Raw genomic sequence first — 16,924 nt, forward strand, 5'->3', positions numbered from 1 at the left:
ATTTTAAAAAAGAAAAAGAATTGTGGTATGGTGGGTGCCTTCCCCGGCCAGCACCAGTTTTCTTGTCACCCAGCACGACAGGAAAGAACTCTCCAGTGAGTGTGATTCACCAGCCTGGCTCTCTGGGTTGTAAGCTCATTCTCTGCATGCTACCACTGGTGACATTGCACAATAATCTATTATTAAACAAGCCAGGAGAGTAAGCAGATATCATTAAGGATGATTTGGTATAGACATACTAAAACAAGGTGCCTTTTAAATTTTATTAGCCAAAAGCAAGAGAAAACAGAATGAAACCAGGTAACATGCTTTAGAGGCAGTTCAATTAGAATCCCAAAGCTGCTAGACCTTGCAAGCATGAGTAAACCACACAATGGACAGTGGCTTTGCCCAGATCTCCATATGCCACACTCATTTGGGTACCATTTCCACCTGCCCATATCCATGAAGATGTAAGCCATCCACTTCCAACCCATTCTCCATCCAGGTCTCTGTCATTTTCAATCATGTAACCTAAATTGTTCAGCCTTGCAGAAAACAGCATTTCCCCTTAGACAGACATAAACTAGTAATCGCCAAACGCAAACATTAAAAGCATCACGTGTGATCAATTATCTACCCATAAGTGACATCATTCCAGTTATGGCCATTCACTTGGAACAAGCACACAGCATTCCTATAACTTCCTTTTTTTTTTTTTTTTTAATTCCTAATCTCCAGGCGGGGTGAAATTGTTTTATTCAGCTGGAGCTGAGGCAGAAGCTGGGATGAGTTTTGGTTTTGCTTGCTGGGGCGCCGAAATCTCCGGTATCTTTTCCCCATGTTTGTACACACTGACGGTGACGTCGATCTTTTCTCCTCCATATTTGTTCTTGACATTGATGCTGTACTTTCCTGAGTCCTCGGAGGTCACCCCTTTGATGGTCAGACTGACATACTTGGCCTGCTCCACCTTCACTTGGAAGTGCTCACTGAGCTCGATATCCATGTCATTCTTGAACCAAACCACTTCTGGGTCAGGATTTCCAAATACTGTGCAAGTCAGATTCAAGGTCTTCAGAAGGAAAAGGAGAGCAGAGAAAGAAGAGTAAGGAATAAAGAAAGTCCTACTACCTCTTCAGATGGTCTCAGCTCTCTGTTGCACACAATTACATGTATTAGTCACTTATTTAATCAACAAGCCCTGTATATATGTTAGCACTGTGTTAGAATGAGGGAACTGAGAGACAGGTGCAAAGGGATTCCCACTTTCATATCAGAACTCATGAGAAACATCAATGATAATCATATTTATTCTCAGTTGTAATCCATAGCCTAAGTCAATGAAAGAATGTGAAGGTAATTAAGCTCCGTGATTTATAGTAGATATGGTTGCCTATTGCAAAATTTCCTTTATATTTACACTTATGGATCTGTTTTACAAGGTCCTCTGGCAAATTCAGGGAATATCCTGTCTTACAGCTAGTAAATTAGATACAGCAAATGCATTCTTGTGCTTAGTTAAAGCGTTGCTTTCAGCCTGTGACAAAGTAAAATGGTTGCTAATTTCTCAATTACATCTTTATTATGAGACCCGTGATTATTCAGTCTCAAGAGATCGCTAGGCTTTCTTTAGCTGCTAAAGAAAAGGTCTATAAATTTTTTGTATTTTGACCTAATAAAATTCTCTTAAGGATCTATGTCCCCGTGACATTGAGTTAGAATCACTGAAGCAACAAGAGAAGTACCAATTAGATATCAATAATTCCACTGACAGGGCAACAAATTAAAACTCTGATAAGTGGTTTCCATTATATATTCCAAAATCACCTTGAAAATTGGAGCAGGGACTTTTTTTCTTTCGTTTTATAAAAGCAGATGGCTTACACTTTCACACAAAATGTGGCCCCACCTCCTCTTGTACCATTATCCTTTCAACAGCCCCAGAATCAGGTGGCAGCAGTCCTGAAGGTCTAAGGACAACCTCTGCCACGTGCCTGCTTTGAGGTCCCTGAGTCACACAACACATTCCCGCAGTCTCAAAAGCACTGTTTATGCATTCAGAATATTAAGTTCTTCCACCCTCCGATAGCACAGGCATCATCAGAGGCTGCCTTGGTCGAGCAGGATGGGGATAGGAACTCTAAGGCCTCTGCAGGCTGAGTGAGGACACAGAACCGACTCCCTAGTGGCCCTTTGCTCTGCCCTGGGAGGAGGGTTCTGACTGCACCATGCTGAAGTCCTACCCCATCCTGGCATTGGACCCTGCTGTCTTACCTTGCCTTCCATAATGGTCACCACATCGGGTAAGCCACCAAGCACCTTGCCACGATCTGTAACACGAAAGCAACTTGGTTCAGAAAACATCCACAGGGATGTTGCCATGGAGCAGACCCCATGCTGAGCACTAGGAGCTGCCAAGGTGAATATGGGGAGGGGCACTTGTTCTGCTGAGAGAGGGCACCAAAGAAACAGACCTATCTACAGTGGAGGGATGCACAAAGGCCAAGGGCGTATAGGAGAGGAAATCACTGACTCTCTGCAGGGGAGGTCACAGAACCCTCTGGAGGAAACATGGACTGTGAGCAGAGTGAGGAAGAATCAACCAAGGAGGGAAGGCAGGGAGAGCCACTTGCCTTCCCCAGCATCTGAAGGGCAGGGTTTTCCAAGGTCAAGAAAGGAGGCCCGCAAGGTAAGAAGCTGAAGCTGGGGCAGGAAGGGCTGTATGTGTTAGTGTTGGATGAAGAGCCTGGTATAGATAAGGGTTTTCAAACTGGGACAGGAAAGGTTACAAGCTATTATTTCACATACAAAAATAATATTCTAAAATAGGGACTCTTTTCCCACCCAATATAACGTATCATCCTGTTACAATGAAATGTGTACTTACTCTTCTCTGCAAAAGCAGCAGCCCTAAAAATTAAAAGAGGTAGAAAAGAGTAAATAGAGTATTAAGAAAGCATTACCAACAACAACAAAAAAGCACTATACATTTGAGAAGTTTGTTAGTGATGAGAGCAAAAGAAAAAAAAAAGATATACATTTGCTTTCTCTTAGAACATGTTGAGATCACAAGATTTGAGGATGTATTTCTGTATATTTTTTTCTCCTGATGTCTACTCACTGCCCATTTTGAAATAAGAAATGCTCTATCTTCCAGGTGCTAATACTTACAGAAAAGTTTAACATTGGAACTCACAGTTTGGAGAAATTTTTGTTCCACTAAATCCACCAGATTGCATTGAAGACTTATAGATATTTTTGCAATTGTCATTTCTGATTTATCTCACTTGTCCATGCACTCAGTCAACAAGTATTTATTGAATACCCTAGTATGAGCTCATGGCTGTTGTCAGTATTGGATACTCTTAAATCCAGACACATATTTGAAAATCCCAAAATATTCTTTAAAAACTTGCTCTGTATAATGTGTTACCATGATTAGAATATTTTAAAAAATTATGATTTTATTTATTTAAAGTAATCTAGGGTTATTATGACTCTAGAAAGTTAATTTATAGGTTTAAAAGGGGGGGGGGATGGAAAGACTTGAGAATGACTCTAGTCTCTTGTCATTCCCCTCCAGCATGAGACCACTAGATCAACAACCAAGAGAGGTCCATCCCAGCACCAAGAAACCATTTAAGTATAACTATCAGATAAATGATCAGCAATGCTTATAGAGAGAAATCTTGATCAATAAGGAGAAATGTGAAAGCTTTCAGAACTAGAATAGAGCATTTGTGTCAACCCTGACTAAACCAAGCCAGGAAGGCCCCAGATGTATTTTCTCATGCTAGCATGCCTGATAACAAAAACTGCTGTTTAGAGAACTCAGTGAGTGAAAAACTTTCATGTGTTTGAAAATAATGCTCCTCTAAGCTGTGCCCTTGTGCAGTCTTTACCTCAGTGTTCCAAGAATTACTGAATACTAAAAGGTAGAATGAACAGTGGGGAACCAAGCCAGGGATCCATCACACCAGAATAAAGCCATACCCACCAAGGTGGCGGCCAATGAACACCAAGACACCTGGGAAGGTGAGCCTATTCAAGACCTAAAATTTCTTTTCAAGCAAAAATCAACTACCAAGTCTTGACAATTATTCTGCTTTGTAACCCTGGGCTGGTTTGAGAAAGTAATGCTTTCATTAAGTTTCTCAGTCTACAGCTTTTCCACAATTCTGCTGAGCCTGAACACGACCAGTACTGTGAATTTTTCACTAGAATTCAGAGGGACTTACTGGGGGCATACCTGATGGGGATGAATATTTCCTTGACCATGCTCTGTTACCTTGGTGGAGAATTCCAGTCCACCAAAATGTGTTACAGAATTTATCGAAGACTGTGATCATAGCTAATGAGATCGCCAAATCTATAAGTAAATTGCAGTTGTCTTTAGATTCTTCAAAAAAAGTAGTATTAGGTAAGTGGATGGTATTAGGTTATGTTTTAGTTTAACATGGCAGTGTTTGTAGGACAATTAATACTTCCTGCTGTTCTTACATAAATATATCCTCCCAAGTAGAGACAAATGTTGAGAAAATTAGACAACAGGCACCTTGGCTTCAAACCACTCTAAGTCAACATACTCCATTGCTAAAGGTTACTACTGATTGGTTTTCTAACATATTTTCCTGGCTCCTGAATGGAAGAAAAAATATAGAAATAAGAAAATTGTTACTTATTGGTTTATTGATGTCATTGTTTGGGCACCTGATGCTTGTACTGGATTACAAACATATCAAAGTTACAGATCCAATCATTGCCAAAGACCAGAAATGATTGGAGAGAGGCAATTTAGCCTTTTCATAGTAAAATATAACCCCAATAGAAATCTTGGTGTTTTTAACAGTGGGGATTTAAGCAGGCCACTTCAAGGTTTAGCAGGACTAGAGCCACCTTGAAATTAAGAAAGACCTCTAAGGACAACAATCTGACTAAGCACTGAGACATGGGAGGCCTTTTTGAGGAATTGTCTGATGACAACCTTGGAATGGGTATTTAAAGTAAAACAGGAATTAGGATAATTACTCAGGAGAAAGCAATTGACTGAATGATTGTAGTGAGGAGTGACTTACAAACACTTATTCTTGTATGCATAAATACTGAGCACATGCTGAGCTTTTTCACAGTTTGATGGTGCTTACTATCTCCCTGTAACCACTTACAGAAATAAGCCCTTTCTCCAGGAAAAAAAAAAAAAGTTAATTTATTAATGCCTTTCTGCTTTAGAATGTCTGCCCTTCTACCTACTAGATGATTTAAATTGCTAATTTTATACCAAGAATATCACATTTTTTGGATCACATAGGCATTTATAGACATCCCCACGTGTAGCCAATGTGAATCCAAGTCAATTGGACCCCTAGATGGCTAATAATCTTGAAATCTTACTTGAGTTGCTGGAATTCTGCGAATGCTTCATCAAAAGCTGTAAGGAAAAATTTCATACATTATTAACTGTTTCAATGTGTCTAGCTTTTATTTATTCACACAAGTGCCCATTATTAAATTCAGTTAATAAAAACTAGTAAAGAGTCAAATAAGTAAAATGATTTTTCAGAAATAATGTTTCTCTCCATGAAAATCATAGATTGTTTCTTGATATATATCTTCCTTTCAGCATCTAAATGGATAGCTAAATACTAAAAACCTAGATGATAAAGAATCATTCTTTTACCTTGTCCAGATAGGTCAAGTGAGCGTTGATGATTATCTTTGCCATCAGAAATCTCAAAAGTGTATTTTCCTTTGTCCTTCTCAGTCGGCTCACAGATCTGCAGCCAGGCCATCTCCTCACTCCCTCCAATCCGCATATGTTCACTGGATGAAATCTTAGCATCTCTTTTTTAAAAAGCAATAGAAACATATTTAATTTAGACTCTCCATATTATATGTAAAATACCCATTGAGTAATATCACACATTTAGGTAGGAAGACTTTCTAGCTAGCTAATGCTATTGCCACAATATATTTTTATGGCTATTCCAAATTTATTAGCTACATTTATAACTCAGATCTGAAAACCTTCTAAAATTAAATGATATTAATTTTTAAAGGTACATTATAATTTAATAATATACACCTGTTGTCACAATACAATTAACTTGAAAATATTTATACAGTGTGATAGTTCCTCAAAAAATTAAAAGTAGAACTACAGTATAAGCAGCAACTGTGTTCCTGGCTATTTGCCCAAAAGAAAGCAAGACCTTGAACAAATATTTGTACATCCATTTTCACAGCAGCCTTACAACAGTAGCGTTCATTGATAGTTGAGTAGATAAACAAAATGTGATCTATCCATACAATAGAATATTATTCAGTCTTAAAAAGGAAGAGAATTCTTTCTGACACATGGGTGAATCTTGGGAACAAGATGTTAGCTGAAATAGGCCAGATTCAGATAGACAAACACTGCATGATTCTGTTTACACTATGTGATTAGAAGAGTTAAATTCATAGAATCAGGAAGTGCAATGGGGCTGTGGGGGGCAAAGAAGACGGAGCTAGTGTTTAGGGGAGCAATTTTGTAAGATGAAAATGTCCTGAAGATGGACAGTGGTAGTCATGGCACGACAATATGCTTGAACCATACACCTCCAAACAGTTAAAATGCCAAATCTTATGTGTATCATAGCACCATTTCTAAAAGTTTAAATCAAAATAAAGTACCTGATACCATTCCTGTCTTTGAAGGTGGCATGAGCTATATACCACATTTGTAGCATTAAAGCCAATGCGTAGGGACCAGCAGTTGGTGCAATGTCTATGTCACTGGACTACCACATAGCCAACCACAGTTTGAGTCCCGGACCTGGTGGCTTAAACTCATGCAGGGTGCGTGTGCATGCATACCCAAGAGGAGAATGGAAGAGAAGGGACTGTGGAGTGGCTATCCCCCCACCCCCGGGGGGGGTGATTTCTTACTTTCTGTCTCTCTGTCTTTCTGGCAAGTGCACGAATCCTACAGCAAAAACCTCCCCCCAAAAAAAAAATTTCAATATGTTCACTGTAGACAAATTTGTACAAATTTTCTAACATTACCTCAATTTAGAGGGAGACAAGAAAGACTTGAAGAAGTTACAGTCATGAGCACATGAAAACAGGACTCAAGACCAGACACTAGAATGTGACTCAATTTCTCTCATGCACCAGCTCCAGAGCAGCAAGACCTCAGTAAAGTTAGCCAGGTCGGGGTGTTACAGAGAAGTGTCTGGAGTGCCTATGGTATACTTTATTAGCATCGCAGGCAACCAAGGAATTCCCCATTTATGTTTATCCTGATAGCTTCTTACTCAGCTAAACACACAGCTCTAGGCTACATTTTCTGCAGCCGTAAATAGCAGGATCTGTTGGCGATGCTCATAATGAGTGTTCATGGGTCATATTAATCTGAAATAACCTGTTCACAATGGCAAAACATCAATATCGATGAAGTTAAGGTGAAGAGGGAGAAGGCGAGGAAGGCTTCACGCTGGACCTACTTTGAGCCTGGCTGGAAGGATGGTAGGATCTCAGAGTATGAATGTGGACAGAAGAACACTTCTAGCAGGAAGTCCCTGAGCCCTCAGGAAAAGGGAAAACTCATGGGGGGGGGGGGGGTCAAGCCCGGAAGGCAGGCATGCAGTATTTCCATCCTGATTATTACGGCTTTGGGCAAAGATCTTAGCCCCTCTGATCTTCTACATAAAAGGGATAGCTTAATACCTACTTAGTAGGTTGTTTACGAGTTCAATAAGATATGTCCAATACCTGTCACTCTGCACACATTCAAAACATGTTAATTATCTCCTCCTTTTATTAGCTGCCCTCAGAAAATGGCAATAGGGAAATCAAACTAGACGATCCTTAAAGAATCCCTCAATCTTGATATTTTAAATTCTGCAGGTTGCTAACCCAGAGCCTCGGTAAGGAAGAGTCTATGCAGCAGAACCCTTTTCCTCTGCCAGGTTATGTTTTGTTTGCCATCAGTCACTGCTATGGAGTGAGCAGTCTGCAGGGAAGGGGAGAAATAAGGTCATGATCCCAGGACAGCAAGGTGAGCAGTCAGTACGCATAGGGACTGGGCACCTTGTTCATAACCAGGTAGGCTGTACTCCTATTCCAGCCTGTCTCTTCCCAGCAGGTGACATGAATGAGCCCCAGTGCTTCATCCTGGGGTGGCATAAAGGTGAGTGTGAAGCTCCATGTGGCATACACAAGGGGTATGGATTCCACGCCAGACCTTCCTGTGAGCCCACAGCAGGATCACTATTATCAAAGTGATGAATAGACCATTCCAGCACTCAGAGCTACTCATCCCTAGGTGCAGAAGGGAAATTAGACTTCACGTACTAATTCTCCATTCTGCAGAAAAGAAAAAAGAATCACTCACATAAAACGCAATGTGCAATGGACTGGCCAGTCGATCCCCATCCCTAAATTGTCAGGAATAGCGAGAAGCCCATCTGCACAGACACCCACACGAGAGCAGACATCGACACACAACGGGAAAATAGAAAGGATCATTTCTAGCCCCTGTGTGCACATACAATGGGATATTTTGATAGACCAATCAGCAAACCAGCAATTGTAGGTCAGTCAGGAACTGAGCCCGCCATAATGGTTTATTGACCAAATGTACACTCCCAAGAAAACAGCAGCTCAACAAGTATATGGAGACACCTCTGAACAAAGGAAGAAAAGCCTTAGTCATCATATCTTATTCTCTTTGTTGAGCTATTGATGCGAAGGTCAGCAACTCCAAGTTCAAATAGACATGCAGGCAAATACACAACCAGGTGTTACCAAGAGGGCAGTTTGTACTTGGTAAGCTAGCCAAGACCAACGAGGCAGGGATTTCCATGAGCCTCGACACATTAATAAGGTTCTCGTTCTGCCTTGCCCACACTCTACATCCCTATCCTGCAATGACCGCATATTGCTTTGGGATTTGTAATGTGCTTCCTCCTTGCTGCAAAGGGAACATTTTCAAGCATGCATAGGGAGATGCCTTCCGCACTGAATGCTCTCTGCACACTAATGCCAGCCAGTCATTCTGAGAAGAACAGCTATGGCAGCCCTGACTGCTTTCATTATGCCACATGCTAGGTGCATCCAGGGCTGAAGTCAATGTTTTCTTTATCTTCATTAATTCAGAGATGTCTTCCTCAAAGCACTAAATTATGGACTAAAGCTGGTGAGCTTTAAATGTACAGATAAAGATGTTCTAAGTCTGCTGTGTATGTGTGTGTGTGTGTGTGTGTGTGTGTGTGGGAGAGAGAGAGAGAGAGAGAGAGAAACTAGAACTTCTTCTCTGAAAATAACCCCAAATCTTAAGCTGTTTCATTCAGAACCAAGAAGACAAGTTAGTGGAGTTTCCACATTATCACCTACATGTATATAACTTTATCTTACAGAGGAAACTCATTTGGTTCCCAGATCACCTTACACACATTCTTCTAAGAAGTAGTAATTATTTCAGCCATTGTAGTGTTTGCATTCTATCATAATATGTTTCATTCTGGAAGCCAGCAGGTGGCATGGTTTTTAAAGTGCTGGACTCCCACATAGCCAATGGTGGTTCAAGTCTTAGATATGGTAGCTTGAAAATCACTCTGGACACATGTGCATACCCAGAGTCTCAGGAGGAGAATGGAAGAGGAGAGATTGTCATGTGGTCATCCATTTTCGGCAGTGATTTCTCACTTTCCCTCTCACTGTCTCTCTCTCTCTGGTGAATGTACATGCCCTATGGCAAAAAAAAAAAAAGTCCCACATTCTGGTAAAGAGTCACAAAATTAGTAACTTGCGTACAAGAAAAAAATTGACTTTGTTTACTATATGTATTATATACATATAAGACACTCAACTATATGTTCCAGCAAACATTCCTAAAATTGCTAACATGGATACAGGCATCCCCCCGGCTCTGGTGTAATTGGACACACTGGCTTGGCAGCTGTAACGGCAGATAGTCACTGCAAACAACTGCCTCAACAGCGCCCCCACTGTCTCGTCCACGAGGTGAACCCACAGCCTGTCAGGTTGGTTTCAGCAGAGTTAGTTAACTTCTCTGAGGGCCAAACAAGTCCTAGACGTTAAAATAGCTGTTAAAGTGCTTTGATTCATTTTACTAAGTTATTATTACCAGTACCTTTTTGAATAATGACTTTGGCTTGTGTGTGTGTGTGTGTGTGTTTGTTTTTAATTTCTTGTTGCCATTATTATTGTTTGGGGACACAAAGGAGCTGAATATGACAAAACCTCTTTCTTGGTTTTATTATGTGATCACAAAACATCACCAAATTCTTTCATCCCAAACTAAATTGAAACTGCTGGATCAGCTACATCATAACATTTCTTCCTATGGTTTTCTAGGCAAAAATGTCTCATGACTTTTCCAACAACCCAGCATTTTATAGTAGGTCCAGTCATGGTGGCACCGGCTGCTAAGACACTCTACTCCACAGGCTGGGACCTCATGGGAAGCACAGGTTCAGTTCCTCGTCCAACCTAAGGCTGGCCATGGTGTTAAGTTCCCAGTCACCCCAGTGACTATGGAGACTGAGGCAGAAGGATCGTCGCCTCCAGGCTAACCTGAGCAGTATGTGAAACCCTGCCTAAAACTGAGCTGGGTGTGGTGGCATGCACCTACAGTCCTAGGAGACTGAGGCAGGAGTGAGAATAGTGAGACCCTAGCTTACTTTTTAAAAAAAGTTTCACAATAATAAAAGAAAAAGGAGAATTTGAGAAAGCATACATATATCCGCTCACACGTGCAAATGAAACCCAGCCGATTGGTTATCTATAATACAACAGAGTAGGTAAGAAAGGTGGGAGTAGGGGGACTGGGAATGGGGAGAAGGATGAGGAGAAGGTGTCATGTTCTGTACAGTCTGTCACTTCAACCCCACTGTGTCCCACCTACAGCCCCAAAGAAACCATCTGCATTAACCAGGATGTGAGGGCTGATGTATGTACATGCCCTATGGCAAAAAAAAAAAAAAAGTCCCATTCTGGTAAAGAGTCACAAAATTAGTAACTTGCGTACAAGAAAAAAATTGACTTTGTTTACTATATGTATTATATACATATAAGACACTCAACTATATGTTCCAGCAAACATTCCTAAAATTGCTAACATGGATACAGGCATCCCCCCGGCTCTGGTGTAATTGGACACACTGGCTTGGCAGCTGTAACGGCAGATAGTCACTGCAAACAACTGCCTCAACAGCGCCCCCACTGTCTCGTCCACGAGGTGAACCCACAGCCTGTCAGGTTGGTTTCAGCAGAGTTAGTTAACTTCTCTGAGGGCCAAACAAGTCCTAGACGTTAAAATAGCTGTTAAAGTGCTTTGATTCATTTTACTAAGTTATTATTACCAGTACCTTTTTGAATAATGACTTTGGCTTGTGTGTGTGTGTGTGTGTGTTTGTTTTTAATTTCTTGTTGCCATTATTATTGTTTGGGGACACAAAGGAGCTGAATATGACAAAACCTCTTTCTTGGTTTTATTATGTGATCACAAAACATCACCAAATTCTTTCATCCCAAACTAAATTGAAACTGCTGGATCAGCTACATCATAACATTTCTTCCTATGGTTTTCTAGGCAAAAATGTCTCATGACTTTTCCAACAACCCAGCATTTTATAGTAGGTCCAGTCATGGTGGCACCGGCTGCTAAGACACTCTACTCCACAGGCTGGGACCTCATGGGAAGCACAGGTTCAGTTCCTCGTCCAACCTAAGGCTGGCCATGGTGTTAAGTTCCCAGTCACCCCAGTGACTATGGAGACTGAGGCAGAAGGATCGTCGCCTCCAGGCTAACCTGAGCAGTATGTGAAACCCTGCCTAAAACTGAGCTGGGTGTGGTGGCATGCACCTACAGTCCTAGGAGACTGAGGCAGGAGTGAGAATAGTGAGACCCTAGCTTACTTTTTAAAAAAAGTTTCACAATAATAAAAGAAAAAGGAGAATTTGAGAAAGCATACATATATCCGCTCACACGTGCAAATGAAACCCAGCCGATTGGTTATCTATAATACAACAGAGTAGGTAAGAAAGGTGGGAGTAGGGGGACTGGGAATGGGGAGAAGGATGAGGAGAAGGTGTCATGTTCTGTACAGTCTGTCACTTCAACCCCACTGTGTCCCACCTACAGCCCCAAAGAAACCATCTGCATTAACCAGGATGTGAGGGCTGATGTCAAAATAATAATACAGAGAAGGAAATGAGCTGCCTATGTGGTGAATGAATTCCATAATACTCAGAATGGGGTCAGGAAGAAAAATTACTATAGTAGCTTTAGAAAAGTGTTTGCAGGCACTACTATAAAACTAACACAAAGGAAGTATCTGAAACACGAATGCTAACTTAAACAAGTTCCTCACAAGAATATGAGTGTGTTAGACTGAAACTGATGTGAATACATGATTGGGAAAAGCAAGTAATTATATTAAAAAGAGGAGGCAGGATTCTCACAGGGAACCAAGTTGCAGGTAAGGACAGGAGAAAGGCTGGAAGAAACCCTGTGGTGTTAGGTTGCAATCTCAGGTCTCAGCCTGAACTCAGATCCTAACACATACATGGGTAGCGAAACACAGAAATAAACACAGCTAAGGGTGCGTGGGTGAGCTAGTGTGCCTGTTCTCGGGGCGAGGACAGAGCAAGGACGCCTGGAGTGCTGCTCACCTAAGGCATGGTGTTGCTTTCTAACATCACCCTGCGTACAAGCAGCTAGGGCTTCCCGAGAACTGTGGGATTCTAGGGCTTGTGCAGAGAAATAGAGGATGAGTCAGGAATATCTTACAGACCCAGAAAGCCAGGAACCAGCCCTAAAAAGATTGGGGCATATTGAAGCAGAGAGGTTATAACCTAACCTAAAAGAGCTCCCCAGGGCAAAATATGGACGAATTTGAGCAAAGTAATATAAATAAGAGAGATATTGAATTATAGCTCCTAGAAGAAAATAAATATCTGTTAGTCTATACTAAGATGGTTAAAAGATTGACTAAGTCAGGGAAGAAGGGATAGTACTTCTTTTACAGAAAGACTCCAATTAATAAATGAAGGAGATAGAAAATCCTCATTAAGCAAAAGCCTCAGTAGTGGGCCCAGCAGGTAGTATGAAGGTTAAGGTACTGGATAACATAAGGCCAGCTCCATAGTTCAAGTTCTGGACTCAGTGGCTTGAAAACCATGCCGGGTGTGTATATATGCATGCCCATCATCCCAAGAGGAAAAAGAGGACAAGGGATGGCCGTTCTTCCAGGGGGTGAATTGCTTCTAAAACTGCTTCTCCCTCTCTCTCTCTCTCCTCTCTCTCCTCTCTCTCCTCTCTCTCCTCTCTCTCTCCTCTCTCTCTCTCCTCTTTCTGATGAGTGCACACACCCTATAGAATAAAAGAAACTAAAACTAAAACTAAAATTAAAACTTTTTTCAAGACCTTCAGTAGTAATTATTGCAGGCAAGATTCACTGTCAAATGTCCGAATCTGAGGGCAAAAGATTTAGAATTGCAAAGTCCTAAACTAGTTCTTCCAGGCCGAGTCACTACTGCACATGGGCAATGCAAGGGCCCAGCAAGACTGGATCCACCCCCGGTTTGGATATCCTAGTCAGTTCAAAGAATGTGCGGCGGGCACATGGGCACACAGGATTCTTCGGAGCTGGAGAACTGGGAAACAGGATCACAGTGTAATGAGACCTATGATGAGACCCTATCGAGGATGCTTCCTCTCCCTCTCCCTCTCCCTCTCCCTCCCTCCCTCCCTCTCTCATGTACACAAAAAAGCATATAAAGTATTCCTTCCAGATAGTCATTAATTACAAAGGAAAAAATATCTTTGCCAAGAAGAAACCCAGAAGACACCTCCTTAACCAAATAATAAGATGTATGTTGTATTCTGACTAAAAATGAATAACTTCAATCTAATTATGGAAAAGCATCAGCCAGTCCCAAAGTGAGGACATGCTACAAAATGGCTGACTGCGACTCTGGGACCCACCCAGGCTGGAAAGCCAAGGAACTCTGACAGATGGAAGAGAAATCAGCAGATACTACATTCAATGTAATATGGGAGCCCAGATTCGTTACTGAACATAAAGAGGATATTAGCACAAAGTGAGAAATGGAAAAATTGGATTACTTCTGAATTTTAGTTAATAGTATTACATCATTGTTCATTTCCTTGTTTTGAATGTTGTTTAGTGGTTAGGGGAGATGGTAACCTCAGGGGAAGATGGGTGAAGGGTCTAAGGAAACTCTCTGTACTCTCTTTTCTATAAATCAAATATTACTTCAAAATGAATAGGCAATATTTTTAAAATCTACATTGTATGTATGTATGTGTGTGTGTGTATATATATATATATATACATATATATATATATTAAAACAAGTAATTGAATGTAACTGAAATACAGATGGCTGACAAATAAACGTAAGATAAATAATGACTGCACAGAGGAAGTTGATACCAACATGCACAAGAAAAATAAGCCCTGAAGCCCTTAGAAATGGTGGCAGAATTTAAGTCAACAGGGTTGTTAGTTAAAAGAGGTCTCAAGTGAAAGCAGCCATGTGGCGTCTGAGTTGGAAAGTAAACTCATCCATCTGCTGTGGTCAGATATTTGAGTGAACTCCATCCAAATTCTGCCTCTCCATCTGAAGGGAAATGTAGAGAACATGGGAAAATTCCCCAAGGCTAGGACATATCTGCATCTTGGATGGAGAAGATGGTGTCAAGGAATATCAACCTTCTGTAAGAAAAGCCCAAGGAAATGCCCCAGCCTGAGGAGAACTTAAGGTCCAATAACTTTGGGCCATTACTTCGGTAATAGTTGAACTCAAGAGCACGGAAGGTCAGAGGTTGGGGAAGCAGTAAAACGTGATTCTCTGACAGCCCCACACAGGAAGGTTCCTGATCCAAGCCCAGAGAACTCCGTGAGTACTCGGCACATGAGTGAGCATGATCCAGAACTGATTAGTGGCTGGGGGCAGGTCACGGTGTCAGAACCCTGCTGGGGTGCTTCTGTCTCATCTCTCTCTCTCTCTCTCTCTCTCTCTCTCTCTGTCTTCCTCACTCATGGAAGAAAGAGAAAAAGAAACTTAAAAAATATATTGCTGAGCACAGGCCAACTGTGGTGGCACAGCAGGAAGGTAATACTCCACAAAGTTGGACCCACAAGGGAAGGTCCCAAGTTGAGTCCTGAGGCTTTCCTCTACTCAATGGCATGTGTGTACCCTTGACCCAGGCAAACTGAGGCTAGGGGGGACAGATTGTGGTGTGAAGACTCTATTGGGGGGGGGGTCCCTGTGTACGAAATTAATTTTAAAAAATTTTTAAAATATATCATGAGGGGACCAACAGATGGCCTAACAGTTACATCACTGGGCTCCTATGTAGTTCATTGTGGTTTGAGTCCCAGACCTGGTGGCTTAAAACTCATGACAGGCATGTGTGTATGCATGTTCAAAATCCCAAGAGGAGAATGGAGGAGAAGGGATTGTGATGTGGTCATCCCCCTTGGGGGATGATTTCTCGCTTTCTGTCTCTCTGTCTCTCTCTGGTGAGTGCGTGTGCCCTATAGCAAAAATCTCTCTCAAAAAAAAATTATATACACAGACACACACACACACACACACACACACACATACACACACATAATGGGCACAGGCAGAGAATCTGAGACATTCTGTGTCTCAGAAACAACTGGACAAGCTTGAGGTCTCCCATCCTCCATAGCCGCTGCAAGCCAGGCACCTCACAGCAGCTGAACACCATTTTTCAGAGTCAGAGAGATGGTCCCCATCACCACAGCTCTCCATCCCCCTCCCACCTTGCTGTGTGGACACACAAAGGGACAGCAATGGGCTGGGGAAGGGTGTCTACGGCTCCAGGCAAACGGCATTTCTCATTCTCCCCTTAGTTCAAGGCTGCGTCAAGATTTCAGGAGAATATATGAAATAAGACCTCTGTGTGCACAATCTCCCAAGTCGAGCTGAAATATACATTCTGAAGCTAGAGCATGCTACTCTTTTTCCTTCTATAAAGACTGAAATTTCTTTAGTGGCTCGATACTTCCAAGTATCAAGTGGTCGATACTTTTAACATTTGAGGTCCGGCCATGTCTAGATAACATATTAATTTCACCTTTGAACAAGAGAATGAAATCCTTTTTCTGAAGAACATTTTTGCTGAGTTTTCTTTGCCTGCTTCTAACTCATGTTGAATAGGTTTCCAACTCTGCCTTTAAAGTGGCATTTGCTACATTCCGGGATGTATTACTCAGCATTTTTAACCAAAGAACAATCGTCTTTGCTTACATTTGCACTTCACAAGATTCTCATTGCGCTGTATTGATTCGTTGTCACCCATTAACGCAAAATATTCTAGTGTCCACAGGACAAGTCATCAACAATTACATTCCCCTAGCATCGCAGATTTTAAGTGGATCAGTTAGCCTCAAAAGGCTAAATTATACTTCAGAAAAGGTTCATATTAATTCTTTATTTTTCTGGTTGCTACCTAATAAGAACTCATTTCATAGCTAAATAGGGAAATATAGCCAAACGGTATGTTTTAGTGACAGCATGCAATAACTACATCATCTATTTTAACGTGGAGTTTAAAATACAATTCAGGTGCTTGTCTCAGGAGCACATATACTAAAATTGAAACAATCCAGAGAAGATTAGCATGGTCCCTGCCCAAGAATGACACACAAATTTGTGAAGCATTCCATATTTTGGGAAGAGGGTGGGAGATGGAGGAGAGAGAGAGGAAAGGAATCAAGAATAAAAACAGAGAGGCAAGACGTGTGAGAGACACAGAAATGGAGGACTGTCTGTTGATGATAACATGTAATCTTCAACTGGACAGGTGGGAAGGGGTTCATGCTGGGTAAATTCATTTTACAAGCTGTAATGACGTACAGTGACGGAATGTATAAAA

At 41.4% G+C, this 16,924-nt stretch overlaps 1 protein-coding gene and 1 non-coding gene across 2 annotated transcripts in view; one reads left to right on the top strand and one right to left on the bottom strand.

Moving 5' to 3' along the window:
- Nucleotides 1–249: 249 nt before the first annotated feature.
- MYOM2 (myomesin 2) overlaps nucleotides 250–16,924 on the bottom strand; it is a 143,407-nt gene continuing 126,732 nt past the window's right edge. Inside the window, exons 33-37 of the mRNA XM_006163202.2 lie at nucleotides 5,660–5,823; nucleotides 5,374–5,410; nucleotides 2,870–2,892; nucleotides 2,257–2,312; nucleotides 250–1,054 (exon numbers count right to left, since the gene is read on the bottom strand). Of these exons, the coding sequence (XP_006163264.1) occupies nucleotides 737–1,054; nucleotides 2,257–2,312; nucleotides 2,870–2,892; nucleotides 5,374–5,410; nucleotides 5,660–5,823 (598 nt within the window). The 3' untranslated portion in view covers nucleotides 250–736. The remainder of the gene's footprint in view (nucleotides 1,055–2,256; nucleotides 2,313–2,869; nucleotides 2,893–5,373; nucleotides 5,411–5,659; nucleotides 5,824–16,924) is intronic.
- On the top strand, nucleotides 16,615–16,721 carry LOC114005061 (U6 spliceosomal RNA). The gene has a single exon (XR_003546983.1). It is a non-coding gene; the product is annotated as a U6 spliceosomal RNA (small nuclear RNA).

The sequence above is a fragment of the Tupaia chinensis genome, unplaced genomic scaffold, assembly GCF_000334495.1.
Source record: "Tupaia chinensis unplaced genomic scaffold, TupChi_1.0 Scaffold141517_1, whole genome shotgun sequence".
Taxonomy (NCBI): domain Eukaryota; kingdom Metazoa; phylum Chordata; class Mammalia; order Scandentia; family Tupaiidae; genus Tupaia; species Tupaia belangeri.